The sequence below is a fragment of the Lampetra planeri genome, chromosome 5, assembly GCF_965212315.1.
Source record: "Lampetra planeri chromosome 5, kcLamPlan1.2.h2, whole genome shotgun sequence".
NCBI lineage: Eukaryota > Metazoa > Chordata > Hyperoartia > Petromyzontiformes > Petromyzontidae > Lampetra > Lampetra planeri.
Genome location: NC_136111.1, coordinates 15,584,539 through 15,600,155, shown reverse-complemented (window position 1 = coordinate 15,600,155; position 15,617 = coordinate 15,584,539). Strand labels below are relative to the sequence as shown.

At 46.6% G+C, this 15,617-nt stretch overlaps 1 protein-coding gene across 1 annotated transcript; it reads right to left on the bottom strand.

The window, feature by feature from the left end:
• Positions 1-3,502: 3,502 nt before the first annotated feature.
• On the bottom strand, positions 3,503-15,584 carry LOC144719216 (bestrophin-2a-like). The gene is made up of 9 exons (XM_078595104.1): positions 14,521-15,584; positions 13,579-13,673; positions 12,332-12,565; positions 10,509-10,663; positions 8,555-8,632; positions 6,827-6,979; positions 6,089-6,169; positions 5,664-5,815; positions 3,503-4,811 (listed from the first exon to the last, which is right to left on the bottom strand). The coding sequence occupies exons 1-9, from the start codon at positions 14,670-14,672 to the stop codon at positions 4,325-4,327; spliced, it is 1,587 nt and encodes a 528-aa protein (XP_078451230.1). The 5' UTR covers positions 14,673-15,584; the 3' UTR covers positions 3,503-4,324.
• Between the last annotated feature and the right edge of the window lie 33 nt (positions 15,585-15,617).

Sequence of the window (15,617 nt, the reverse complement as noted above, 5' to 3'; positions counted from 1 at the left end):
TACGGTGGCGCTGCCTTCTCCTTGCCACGGGCCACGTGGCGGGTCTTCCCTCGGAGCTTGCCTCCGCTCCCAGCGCGCCGTCAGCCAGCGACGAGGCCGGATAGTGGAGTGAGCCCCCCGGGAACGTGGAGAGAGAGAGGCGCCTCGTCCACGGGTTGGGAGAGTAAAACCATCGGGAGGGAAGTGAAGCTGTGTGTGGTACCGTTTTGAATAAAGAAGCATTCAACAAACTCCCGTTGTGGAAATACTTTATTACACGTACAAGAAGTTTAAAACAATCCTTCAAGTTTGGTAGAGAGGTTGGGTGGAGTCAGATTGATTTTGTGGATAGAGATTGGATATGGATTCATTGACATTGTATGTGTAATCGGTGTGAATTCATTTCTAAGTAAAATGACTAAATGTAATAATTAGGCATGGTGTATTGGGGAGAATTAAGAGCTGCTGGATGAAGTAGAAAATATATCCCACCATTGAGGGATGATTAAAATGATGACGTCTTGTACAAAGTAGAAAAGGCAATAAAACATCTGAAGGAAAACAAATATCTAGGAGTGGGCGGTATAAGCGGAGAAATGATCAAGACTGGAGGGAAGTAACTTATAATGTACATCCATGAGCTATGCAAATTCCATCCTTGTGTAATGAGCGACTTCCACGCCACGTTGTGCAGAGGGTACTTTTATTTCTCACACTGGGCATAACACAGGCCAACACTATTCCTCACACCGAGTACAACACTCGATATTAACGTCTCTACTGGCGACACCACCGATCACTCGGCGTGGTCCCCTCGGCCACGCCGCTAGCTGACGACGACGGCGATGGAAACCACGCAGGAGATCTTCCACGTGGCCAGACGACGGAGAGATGTCGGCGAGCAGCGACACAGCCAGGACCCAAGACCCCACACACGAGCCCTGAGCTCTGGGTCCACTCCCTCTTATATCCCCCCAGGCGTGGCTCAGCCCCACCTCCGGCCACGCCCTCTCGTGGAACCTTCGAGCAGGTTCTCGGAGTATCGCAGCTAATTCCACCTGTTACCTTTGCCCCAGATACACCTCCTTCCCTGATTGGTTGTTACTTCTGTGCCCGTACCCGTGAATCCCTTCCCAGGCCAGCACGTGTCACCCTATCATTACACTTGTGACGATACCCCGATTGTAAAAAATACACAACCGTCGCATTAATGAGCCACATGGGGGAGATACGATAGTACTATTAAATCGATTAAAAGTGCATACTGAGGGTTATTTGGCAGATGAACAGAGAGAAATTTGGAAAGATAGAAACACAGTAAAGCAAATATTGATGTTAAGGCTTATAGTAGAGAAAGCAAAGAGAAATAATAGACTGATCTTCAACTGTTTCATGGATTTCCAGAAAGCATTTGGTGTTCGACTAAGCAAGCTAACGTCGGAAACATTAAGACCATAAAACACTGCAGGATATAGGTGAAATGTCAAGAGTTGACAGTAAAATTTGAACAAGAAATATGAGAATGGTTCCCAACAACAATAGATAGACAAGGAGATCCACAATCACCAAACAACTTCGTCACATGAAAAGAGTGATAGATGCCATTCAGGACAACAGCACGGCAACATCTCTGCAAGGAGAAGGAATAAGTAAGCATAGATTCGTGGACGACATAGATCTGATGGAAGAAAGCGGCGTAGTATTGCAGGAAAGTGCCCGTACACTGTCAGGAAAGGATGCAGGGCTGAAGATTAACGTGGAAAAGATTATGGTGTTCGGAAGGGAGGACATTGAAAAAGAAGTAATAATATTAGCAAGATTGTGAATGTAAAGGAAAGTCTTCTGACATGGGACGACTGCACAAAAGATGTAAGAGCGAGAATCGCAAAGGTAAAATCAGTAATGGCAGAATTCAATAACATCTGGAGAAGCAATAAAATCGGCTAAAAGATCAATCTGAACATCATAAGAACATGCGTGTTCAGTATAGCTTTATGCCTTTGAAGAATTAAAAAAGACTAACAGAGGTAAGATATTTCGATTTAAAGCTTTCGTGACTGCAGGGATTCATATTATTGGTTCTTTCGGTAAAGTCACGTCGAAGGGAAATAATACAATAATAATGACTACCGAAAGAACCAAGAATAGGTAAGATATTGGCATCAATATTTCTACAAAATGATGCTGCATCTAAGCTGGACCCAAAGACCAATGTCTAAGTCAGAAAAAGGTTTCAAATCGAAGACATGTTGCAGGCAGTAATGAGAAGGAAACTGGAACTATTTGGACACTTAGGATGGGTAACAATAGGAAAATGTAAAGTGTGTTTGGAGAAAGGGGCCGTCCATAAATGACGTCACGCGATTTGGGACGATTTTGACCACCCCCCCTCGTCACATGGCATCACAAAAAGTCAGACCGCCCCTCAAATATGACGTCACAAAGCTCTGCCCCCCTCCCCCCAAACCATATTTCCATTTTGAAACATGCTTCAAATGGCTTTAAACTATTGTCATTGTAGTGCGTATTTAATGTGGCGCTACACTCTGATGTTGTAGGAGAAAACATTTATTAAAACGTCTATTTAATTAAGTAGAACGTGTTGTCTATATTTATTTAAAGTTGTGTATTTTAATGTGACGCCACATTTATCAACCCCCCCCCCCTCGTCACACATCGTCACAAATGTCTAACCCCCCCCCCACCCCCAGGTGCATAACGTCATTTATGGACGGCCCCAAATGTAAAGAGAGGAATACTTAACAGAATGGTGTGATGACGACAAGAGATTGGTACCAGAAAGATGTGCACTACTTGAGCATATTGGCACAAGACAAAATAAAAAGTTAAACCAATACCATCACTTTACCATACATAGCAGGGGTTACCAAAAAGATTTCCAAAACCTTAAAAAAACACACAAGATCCAAGTTCGTTTCAACACAGTACACAAAGTCTGTGATTTGTTCCCATCTGTAAAGGATGTGATTCCTGATATGCAATACCCTGATGTCTACAAACTGAGTTGTGGTTGTGGCAGCATTTACATTGGGGAAACGAAACGACATGTCTCGGACCGTGTTCGCAAACACAAGGCAGATCTGAAACACGGTGGGACTAATACCTCTGCCATTGCTGATAATTGTTTGAATGCAGTGGGCTCACACGAAATTGACTTTTCCAAGACGAAGGTACTTTGGAAACCCACCGGCTATTATCAGAGATTTGTTCATGAAGCCATCCAGATATTAAAACACAGACACAACTTCAACCGAGAAGATGGGTACAAATTGAGCAATCATTGGAAGGACGTTATTAACCAGGTAACGTCTTAACTGACAGTGATGTTTCCATCCTACCTGCCTATGTCAGCTGTTATTTCCGACTCTCTGTGTGTCTTTCTCTCTCTCTCTGTGCATCTCCCTCCGATCTCTACTCCAGTGACCCGGGTGCTGCCGCGGGCTCCACTTTTTGCCCCGCCTCCTCCCCCCCACCCCCCTTCTCTCTCCCCCCTACTGCCGAGGCCTATATAACCTCGTGCCACGGCAGATCTCTCAAGACAATGCATATATGATCAGTAGGCTACTTCAGCAGTTTTTTTCTTGCTGTGGTTGACCCACCTGATGACGATTGCTTGTGTTGCGATCAAAACGTCGTTATCTATTCTTTTTCTACCCACGTGACTTTACCGAAAGAACCAAAGAGGATGGCTAAATGTGCAGTGGACACCGACGGGCGATCTGCCCGTAGATCGTGATGATGTCGTATTGGGGACGCTTTTAATGCGAATTATTCTTTGAACATCAGAAGACAAGTTCTGCACGGGTGTTTCATATGCCTAATATATGACAATTGCACACTGAAGTAAGCTCATGCAATTAACCCGTATGTTTCATTGTGATTCGAAGCAGGTATGGGATGTATTCAAGTGGGTGGCTGGTTGGATGAAATCACCTTAAGTAAAAATGTAGTATCATTTAAAATATCTAGATAGAGAATTCATGTAATGTTTTAATTCATGAATCGACACCAGTCCTATTTGAGCACTGCTCTACGTGATGTGTTGAGCGGACGTCACTTTAAAGAGTGGACATGTCCACGTGGCAGCTCCCATTGACCTGCCATGGGGTAGAGCAGTGAAACGCACAGGGTTGTTAGATACGAGAGCATTCTGTAACATATGGGTTGTATTGTGATCGCAGGGGTCAGTTCAACATACTTGCTGTACTGCTAACTGGCCAACTTGTATCCCATAACGACCCCGAGTTCCGCAGATCAACGTGTTATCCGCCAGCGCACATAGCATTCGTCTCATTTAGATCAACCCATTCCGCTATAATGCAGATTACATCATATTAATGATGGTGTGTGAGCCACCAATCCTTGTCTCCATAGGTCTTGAACACGCATATATATCTACACTGTCCCACACCTGTGCGTCGTGCTTGCTCCGCTGCCCTGTGCCGAGCGGGACGACGAGGCCATCGGAGTGGCCGACGGCACACCCGCAGCGGCGGCCCCTGGGTGGCGGTGGCGGCGGCAGCGGCAGCAATGGCTGCGTGCGTCTCAGCACGGGCGTTTGTGGCGCGCTGCTCCAGCCGCGACGATCTGGCGCTGTCGGTGGCGGCAGGGTGGCCGCAGCCAGCATGGTGAGCAGCGAGCGGGGGCGCGACGGGCCTCCCCTCCCCGCTGGCGGCACTGCCGGTGGCGACAGCAGCAGCGGTGGTGTGAGGCTGCCATCGCTGGTGCCAGCAACGCTTGGAGACGAGCATCGCTCGGCTTCCTCCGAGATGTGATCCAGTCGCTGGAACTCCATCTCCTGTGCAGGAATGCTGGGGCGGACGGCAAGGGGGTTGCTGTGTGATGGCACATCTCGTCATGATGTGGTTAGGGGGGGGGGTGTTGGGGGTGTTGCCCATGGGGCGTATGTATGTATGTTGAACTTCTTTCGCACCGTACGTAGCCAACCGTGCTAATTGGAAGTGCGGGAGGGAGGCTGGTGTGCAATTAGCAGCAATATTTTCTGACCATAATTTTCCAGGATTTAGTTGGGAGATGGTCATTTACAATGTGAGGAGTCAAGAAAATCCATAAGCGGCTCGTATGAAGTCAGTGTTTCTTTTCTCAAATAGACATTGAAGTGGTGCTCCTTTCCATTGACTTTCATAAGCCAATGATCGCAATTCCAAATTGCAATGTCAGAGATCACACTTGACATTACAACCACGACTAGAGGTAATGTTGATGTCGAGTAATTAACATTTTCAATCCTGCGTCTGACTCCGTGAGTAAAATAAACGCGAGCGACCGATCCACGCTTTGCAGTCGAGTTGAACTATAAACTTTGCTATTTTTTATTTTACTAGCTAAGACCCACTGAGCTATATAGGTCTTTTTCATAAGCGATCTGGCTATCACAAATTATAGCTCAACGAAGCCGCTTATGTGGAAATGTATAGCAGCCAAATACTCTAAACGCATTTTGGTTCTAAATGTGAAGGGAAAACCGGAGGACCCGAAGAAAAATCCACGTGACCAACCGGGAGAGAAAGAGATACATGCAAACTACAAATATACAGGTGTCAGGGATCGAACCCACGACTTCCTGCATACCAGGTGATGGAGATAACATCTCGCCACCATGGCGCTTTAGTTCTAGTTGCCAGTGCGAGCCCCTGGGGCACCTGATGTCGAAGGTGGAGCCCTGGAAGGAGGCTTTGTGGTGGACCAAGCTGGCGCCGGTGTAGGGCGGGCACGGTGAGATGTCGTCCCAGTACACGTCGTGCTCCAGGGGCGGCAGGTCCCGGTACATCTCGTCCACGCCCATGAGCGAAACCTGCGGCCACCGCGTTGTGCCCGTTAGGGGAAAATACAGCCCACAACAAACTTTCAGGCCGGCTCATGGGGAAACGTGCAACTGCGTGCACCCACATGTGCTTGCATTATTAAAACAAACTCGCTCACAGCCACCTAATAATCATGCTGGTGTGCAGCATAAGGTATTTACTTTAAATAATAAAAGATTTGATGTTTGCCAATCATGTCCAAAAAACTCAAGTGGACAGTTGTGCAGAACATTACAGGGGTCGTGGCGAGCGCTACTCCTTACCTGCAGATTCCTGTCCACGCACCAGTTGGCTTCAAAATCATCATCGTCCTCACCAAATGGGTTTATAAGCTGCTCTGCGACCTGCGGACAGAGGCCGTGATGGAGGGGAAATCATCATCACCATGAATTTCACAGCCAAGAATAAACATGAAAATAACCTTGCATAAATACATTGCAAAAACTAAAGAACTCCAACATTCCAAGCGGTTGATATGGTTGGCTGTAAAATAACTTAATCACGTCGAGGGAAGCCTCCTCAATCCCACGTTCCATGGCAGTTGAACCTTCACATCCCGTGTTCTCCCCCACTCGATACTTCTTCTTTCATATGGTTGATGTAGATGCAGAGCAACAACTACAATTTCACATTCAGGTGGTCAAACCAGACAACCACGTTAGAAGCAGCAGAGTGTATCGCTGTGATATTTCTGGATTGGGCATTGTATCGTTATATGTTGTATGCTCTGTTCTGGATGACCACAGTAGCACACTGTAGAGTTTTATCAGAAATTATTTATACACCAAGAGAGGAGCACCGCACTATTGCATTGTGGGAATATGGAATTCCCACCACTGGCTTAGTGTCATAATTGTCAAGGAGTACCGCACTATAGCTCGACTGAGCAAGGAGACACTTTGATTCTTGACTCATTGGACAAGGACAACTCGGCTGAACAACACGGCTCCTCAGCCGTGAGGTCGAGGGTTCAAATCCCGGGCAGCGTGCACCTCCCGAACCTTGAGCCAGCCGGCGTAGAAGAAGAACTGCAGGAGGGTGAAGACGGGGATGTAGAGGTCCAAGTCGTGGCCCGGGTAGCCCTGTGCTGGGTCCAGGAACTGGCGGCCGATGAGGCAGGCGAGGAAGAAGCTGTACACTGCCACCGTGACCACCTGCAGCACCGCGCGCACCACACAGGCGAGTCAACTCGGCACCACACAGATGGTTCATTGTCGTGCCACCACACATTGGCGGCACACACCGCACATGCCATGAGCACCATACAACTTCATGCACCATACTGCACAGGCAACATGCACGAGCCCACATGGTGTGGAACAGCATTGCACATGCTGAGCAAGGTATAGCATGACAGTACGACAGCACAGGGCAGCACGATCCGTCACAAGGACGATACGGGCATGCAAGTAATGATACACATTACCTAGCAGCCACCAGGGTTGGACTGGACCGCTGAGCAAATGGCACTTGCCCGTTAAGCAGGTCCTGGACTCGGGCCATGAAAGCTTTTAAACCAAATGTTAAATGCATCCACAGTCAGCTGGTGGAGATATAAGTTGGGCTGAGTGTGTGGTGGTCCCACCTCCAGGACAACTTAAACGACACATTATTGGTTGATCGATGTGAAATTGTAGTTGTTGCTCTGCATCTATATCAGCCATACGAAAAATGAAGTGCGGTGCAACCGATGTGCCGTTAACACGTCTAGGTGTGCTGCAGTATTTTCTTTTGAATTGATCGGCAGAAACACGGACAATGAAGTAAATGAATGAACAAGCACGTAAACACACAGGCATCAACAGCAAGCAATACGCACACGGTCATTGAGACGAGCACAGTAGATCAGACGCAGAGATCCAGATGGACGAACAAAGGCCAGCGTATTACTTGAGAAAGCAGCGTGCACACACACACACAATGACCATCATCGTCATCAGCCACGATCAATCTACTGATGGATGAGGGGCCCACTGTGATGTGTGTGGTTGACTTTACCGCGTGAAGATCGAGCAAGCACGAGAGGTGTGTGTGCGCTGTGGAATGTTGAACTTCTTTCGCACCGTACGCATCTAACTGTGCTAATCGTAGGTGTGGGGGGAAAGACAACAAACTAAACACAAAAAGCAGTCCTAAAGAAGTTAGTTTTAAATCTAGATTTAAAAGTGCATAGCTCCAGTGGGCTTTCTAATATGGGAAGGAAGAGCGTTCCAGACGGCCGCAGAAGCGCAATGGCTCGCCAAAAGCCGCTGCGAAAAGTTAACCTTGGCCGTTGCGAATACTACCGGTATACTGTCATGGCCACACAGGTCGAGGCAGACGGGGCAATAGCGTTTGTGAATGTGAGTGAAGCGCAAGGCACGTGGCAGCCTTTGCGTGGCGAGGAAGAGCATGGGGGGAAGGGTGCAGGTGAGAACGGTTTGCGGCAGGTGACATTACCTGCGTACAGTAGTAGGTTTTTACCCTTTTAAACTGGTACAAAACTGACACCTTTATTCAAGGAATCATGTTTGCAATAACCACAACACAAGTAGTCAAAAAAGCAACTCTGATAATGATAATAATATGCACTGTCAGAGTTGCTTCTTTTTGTTTGCTTTTTTGACTACTTGTGTTGTGGTTATTGCAAACATGATTCCTTGAATAAAGGTGTCAGTTTTGTACCAGTTTAAAAGGGTAAAAACCTACTACTATATTTTGCCACTGGTAAAAGAGATCTCATAGTGTACCTGCGTGTACACCAGGGGAATGCTGACCCAGTCGTAGCTGTACAGCATGCTGCAGCAACTCCTGAAGTTGTTCAGGTCCTGGAAATCGGCAAATAGCCTATGTTTAGGCTATTTTGTTCACTTTTATTGCAATCTTCAACTTGTTCGAACTGTTTTTTTGGGGATTATCTTGCACGGTAATGTTTTTCAGATGCAAATAAAATCGTGGCCAATGCCTATTTGCCACCACGACGCCCACACACTGATACCACAACAATCCCCCGTCACCGTTTCTTCCTTCTGCCGTATCCTGCCATATCCTGCTATTGTTGCAGAGTTTACAGAGTCGACACCCAATCTCCTGGGTACGCTCTAACAGCCGCCCCCTTGGTTACTGACCTCTGGGTGACATTCCAACGCCAGTCTCAACGACCTGTCATCCTAAAACAAAGATCCCCCGTGTAGCCTTGAGCACACTTTTGGGGCGAGTGCCTTTAGCGGGACAGTGTCGATGAAGGCCGGAACGGCACGCCAGAGGATGGGTGGCCAGCACCACGTCTGGCCGCCTTTGTCTCCCTCCCTAGTGGCGATGTTTACACACCACACTTAGTACTCATTTGAGGCTGAGTCGACCAAGGGTTCAGAAAATCGTCACTGGTATTGGCCGTCAGCGTGAATCGAACTCGGGTCGCTGGGTTCGTAGTGTAGCGTGCTAACCGCTACACCACCGCTCCCCTGCACCCTCCCTCCACACGCACATCGTTCATCACAACCTCCTCCACATTCTCTTCCTGATTACATTTACAGTATAAACACATTCCAGCCATGTTCTACTCTGAGCCTCCAGTTGTTTACCCTATCTTTCCATTGCTTTCCGTGTTTTAACCGTACGTAACTTATCATAAATAGCCAATAGTTCATTATCTTATTGCTTTGTTATCGTCCAGAATAGTAACATAGATATTGGTCCTGCCTCATTCATCCATCTCTTAACACAAAAGTTGACCTCTCTGCTTTTCCAAAGTGGTTAACGTCGACCATTAGAGGTGATCTTTATCAGAGGCTACATTCTTTTCCGAATGAGCGACCCAGAAAATATTCCCACACCCGGCCACCACATCCAGTATACCATTCGGTATGGACATTGCTGCAGGACACGTGCCTACTGCAGTCTTACCAGCGACCCAGAAACTATTGGTGAAAAAATTAAGACCCTGGTAGCAGCGGTTTTCATTCACTGTTTGGGGTGCCGTGGTGGCGAGATGATAGCTCCCTTGCCTGATATGCAAGAGGTCGTGGATTCAATCCCGACCTGACGCCTGTCTCTCTACCCTTGGCCGCGTGGATTTTTATCTGGGTCCCCGGGTTTTCACCTCCACATTTAGAATCAAGACACGTTTAGCTTCATTGGCTGCTATAAATGTCCACCGCTAGTGTGACCCCAAGTAAGGCCCACTGAGCTACGTAGCTATTTTTCAGAAGCCGATGTGGCCACACATTTGTGATAGCAAGGTCACTTCTGAAAAAGAGCGAATAACTCAGTGGGATTTACCTGGTGAAATAAAATAGTTTAGTTTAACACGGAGGCTTTCACGACCAATATCCAAATGGGTTAGACTACGTATATATAAATGTGTCGTTAAACCTGCCACCACCCGACACAGCCAATTAGTTAGGTTTTTAACGTAAATAAAACATTCAATTCTTTACTAGTTTAGCGCACTGGTGTGTTGGGCAGTAACCCCACTCGAATGTACTCGAATGGTAAATGTTGTGGGTTTACTCTCCAACACATCGGGTGTGTGCCGAACTAGTAACGAATTGGCACGTTTTATTTACATGACAAACCATGCTAATTGGCTGTGTCGGGTGGTGGCGGGTTTAACGGCACATTCGTATCTAACCCCAAAAACCCCTATTGTGGATCAAATCGTTTTTTTTCAGTTTTTCTTAGTTTGTTGTCCCCGTCACTCACGTTGAGGATGAGCTGCAGCGACACGTTGTCGAGAATGCGTCCCTCGGCCTTGGCCTGCGCCGCCAGGTTCGCGAACCACACGCACGGCACCCAGAACTTGTTGTGCGGAGAGCGGAGGCCGTCGAACTTGCGGCGCTCCGCGGGCGTCATGAAGCCTGCGGGTGGTGGCACCTCGCGCGCCTAAAGTCCGCGTCTCTCGCCCTCTTCACTCAGTTAGTTGGTCATTGCGGATGCTTTGGCAGTGCTGCCTTATAAAGGTATGGGCATTGCTGCCTTATAAAGGCAACACTGCCAACGCAACAAAAAATACTGTGTGTGTGTATATATAATAATAAGATGAAGGGCCATTGCCTGAAACGTCAAATGTTATATATTTTCCCATCGAAGGCCACCGTGAGATTGACGAGTGTGTCGAGTTTTTCGTGTCTTTAACTGGGATCTGTGGACTCCGCCCGCGCCAGCAGCTGCAGACTCAGCCCCCATTCTTAATTAAGATTGCCAATTAGGCGATGAGAGGTCACATGGCCTTTCCTGGGAGTGAGAGCAGTGCAGGATGCACTGGGAGACAAATGTAGATGCTTATCGGCACTCATTTGTTTGGCGTTTAACAATTGTTTAGAGTTTATCTGGGAGAGTGAGAGCTAAAGGCCGATGGTATGATGGAGAGAGAGGTAATCAAAGGCTTGTCTTGCAAAGTGCCTCACGGCACTTGACAACACAGTCCCATATTCTTGGTTATTTCGGTAAAGTCACGTATTTTTCCTTCTACGTGACTTTACCGAAAGAACCAAGAATATGAATCCCTGCAGTCACGAAAGCTTTAAATAAAAAAACACAGTCCCAGTAAAAAATAAACCCTTAACATTAAAACTATGAGGGGAAAACAATAAACCCTTAACATTAAAACGATGAGGGAAAAACAACCCTATACAGACGGATATACGCAAGAATGTATTTTAAGACGAGCCCTTAAAAGGTGGATTGACAGAGCGACCCTGACGGACTAAGAGGTAAGACGTTCCACAAACGAGGTGCCCGACTACTGGAAGCTCTGTCACACAGATTTCTCCTCGGTACGCTCAGGTGCAGAGGAGTATAAGCCGTGTACATTTGCAAGCTTCAACTTTATTTTGTTTTACCAGATGAAAGCTCAAAAGACCAGGATGTTCCTCATTTGCAAGAGTAAGCTGGGTCATCACGATGACAACTAAAGTGCAGGAATCAACTAAATATAAATCATAACAAACACAAAACACTATCCCATGAGGAATCAACATTATTTCAAACTTAAATAAATTAAAAAATATGTATTTCCCTCCAGCACATGTCGGCTAAGGTACATTACCTCCAGACTGATCACATCACAATTTACAAAAATAAGCTATAACAACATTCAACATTAAACAAATATATGATGATGATTATATACTGTCATACGGATGTGTAAACAGATGACGATATTTGCCGAAATTCAGACAACTAAATGAGTTTCAGACAGAGGAACAGCAGAAGAGAAGAAGCAACCGCCCAAGGGAAGAAAGCAGACGACCACCCTTTCGAGCAGAGGTGGACGTGTGGGTGTCCACTCAATGTGGGCAAGCAGAGGAGATGAAGCGGTCACCCACCGAGAGAGAAAGTCTCGTGATAGTACGATGGAGAGACGAGTGTAAGCTCTCGTTCAAGGACTTGACTAAAGCCAGAAATGCAGACAACCACATGAGTTCTAGACCCGGGACCTGCAGAAGACGAGAAGCAACCGCCTGAGGGCAGAGAGCGGACGACCAGCCTCTCGAGCAGAGGTGGACGCGAGGGAGTCCACCCACCGGCTTCAACGACGTGGTCCATGGTGGGGAACCGCTTGTAGACGGCCGTGCTAACGGAGCGCAGGATGAGCAGCGCCGATTGGTTGGCGTAGCGCATGAGCGTGCGGCGCAGCAGGCGGCCGCGTTCGTCCGCGCCGTGCACGTTGCACGCGACCAGGTGCATGAGACGGTCGGGCCACGGCAGGCTCTCGTACTGGCTCCACCAGCGCGACACCACCAGCGTCACGTAGAAGCCTGCACCGACAGCGAGACGCACGGGGGGACCCGCGTGTGGGCAGTGAGCGGGCCACCAATCTGTTGAAACGATTCAACTGTCTTCTTGGTTCTTTCGGTAAAGTCACGTAGAAGGGAAATAATAAAATAATAAAATAATAAAACGAAATCAAATATTTTTTCACGACGTTTCGGCCACAACGCAAGCAGCCGTCCGTTGTGGCCGAAACGTCGTGAGAATTATTTTATTATGTTTTATTTTTATTTATTTTTTCCCTTCTACGTGACTTTACCAAAAGAGTGATTTAATTGAGTTATTTTCATTTATTATTATTTTTTATTATTATTTTACCTACGTGACTTTACCGAAAAAAAACCTAAGATTATGAATCCTTGCAGTCACGAAAGCTTCAAAATCTAGAATTTACCGACAGATCCAAAGAATATGAATTCCTGCAGTCACATCAAGATTTATCTCTCGAGCTCCTGAACACGAGCCAATCGCATCGCTCCACATGCACGGTGGACATCCTCACTGGCACGTGTCCCTCCTGTGGCTGCCTCAACGTCGCTCGCCTCGACGACCAGCCATCAGCAGCCCTTCTTGCGACGTGATCTATCCAATCCCACTTACTCTTCCTAACAGTCATTCCTCTTTCTCTCAGTGCAGTAGCATAACTATCGTGGGGGCAGGGGTGCCTTGCTCCCATCCTGGTGGCTAAAGCTATTTGGAGCCGCCTTGACAACCACCATGAGATGTGTTTTCAGCGACAGTGTAAAAGAACAAAAACTTACGTCATAATGTTATTAGACAAGAGGAGTCGTGATATGCAGCCTGGCTGTGAACGTGTGAGACAAATACAAATTTGAGGCCCCACTTGACCGATTTCCACACCCCCTGAGTTGATAACGTAGTTACTACGCCACTGTCTCAGTGTAATTCCAAGTGTGCATCCATCTCTCAGACACGTATTTGCACTCTCAACTTTGATAACAGACTCTGCACTGACAGCCGTGGTCACTGAGACACCTACCCAACACGAATGAGACAGGAATGAGCTCCGCGTATTTGTTGCAGTACATCGCGAGCTTCTCGAAATATCTTTTCTGATTTTCCGGAAGCATGTACCTAAAAAATATGAAACCAAATGTCAGCATTATCATTATCATCAAAACAGACATCATTCCTGGTCTTATGCTGCTCTCCCTCCCCAGTTAAATCGGCAGGGAAGTCTCTGGATTATCTATTGCGCAGGGCTGATATTGGTACCTACATCTAATGGAATTAAATCAGTTTTATAGCCACAAGTCACTGGCCTTTAATCAAGTGATAGCTAAATAATACGATGTAGTGACCAGCTGGAATTGACTTGAATTTGATTTTTGTTTTTGCTCTCAGGACAATACTGTATTTCTAACAGGCTTCAGACAGAATACTGATCTCTGATGAGGTCTTCACGCCGTCGACCAGAAGATTAACATTAAGTACTCGAATGAAGTCTTAACACCAGTCTTTAATGGGGTGTCTATACAATACACAGACTTATCTCTGATGAGGTATTCAGACAACAGACTGATAAACCAGTTTCTAATTGTGTCTCTAAAGCATACAATTTGATAGACCAGTCTCTGATGAGGTCTACTGGATAACAATATACTGACAAATCTATGTTTGGTGAGATCGTCAGACTATTATACACACACAGCCGCCAATGGTATCTAAACCCAATACTATACTGACAGGCTAACCCGCAAAACTATCATGCTGCCCAGACTTTGAATGATTTCTAGACAATAAAAAGTCAAACCAGTGGCTGATAGGGCCGTTTTTTCAATACATAGATTGGTCTCTGTTGGAGTCTTTACACAAACTGACAAACCAGTATGTGATGTTCCGCAGTGAATACACCAACACCGCATTCTCCGAACGATTCACAGCATCTATCCCCCATCTTCGGACCGCATCACGCGAGCACCTGTAGACGCTGCTGAGCGTGAAGAACAAGGCGAGGAAGATGCAGAACTCCTTGTAGAGAAGCTTGTAGATGGACCCCTTCCATCTCAGGAGCAGCTGTGAGAAGCCCCCGAGTCTTGCATTGGCCACCTTGTTGGAGTAGGTAACCGTCATGCCGTGATCTTACCTAACCCTCACCTGACTCCGACGTGGCCTTTGCTTAACCCGACACCTGGCTCAACATGGTCCAAGTCTGACCTGACCTTGATCTGGAACAAAAATATGACCTGACCCTGACCCAGATGAGCTTGATTGGACACAATGTGATTTGGCCCGGACCTCACCCTCACCTGACCCGCTTACACCTGACAACACTTGACCTTCATGTCGAAATGGAATTGCAAAATAAATCGGACAATTTATATTTGGATTCCTTTTTTAAAGCTTGTGGAATAATTTGCACATGATCCCAAGCTTTATCAACAAATATACTCACCTTTGGATTGTTTTATTGTATGTTTTTACACTTGACTACCTCAGGAAAATGTAGTTAACTTCCTTTAAAACGTATAAGATACAAAAAAGCAATTGTCTGTAGAAAGAAATATCCTACAATGATACAAAAAAGGCTGGCTTTTCGTACAATGTCAGTCAAACAAAAATAATAACACGAGCTATGTTCAAATGGCTTACGCACAAAAAAATCCACCACTTTTTCACGCACAATTCACTCCCCTTTACTAAGCGGAGACGACAAATAAAAAGCAATTGCGAATTGTGTTCATTAGAAATACGCTGATGGCAGCCCTGACTGCCGCCAGTAAAACGATTCGCCTCGACTGCCTGTGGTCAGTTTTGTCGTTTCTTCAACTTGCGAATGTTTGGGTGGTGGGATCAGGCCACGAGGGCACAATGGGTGGCATTGTGCCGTCCACACAACGGGCACGTGGCGTGGATTTTTGGAGTGTAAATCCGGAATTATGTTGAGCGCAAGAGCTCCGCGCAATTGTGAAGGTGGTGGCGATGACGACTTGAGGTTTGGTGATGTTGGGAAAATGGCACGATTGAAAAGTACATCTTAATTGCAATGTTACATTGAACTACGGTTCAAAAAGTGCT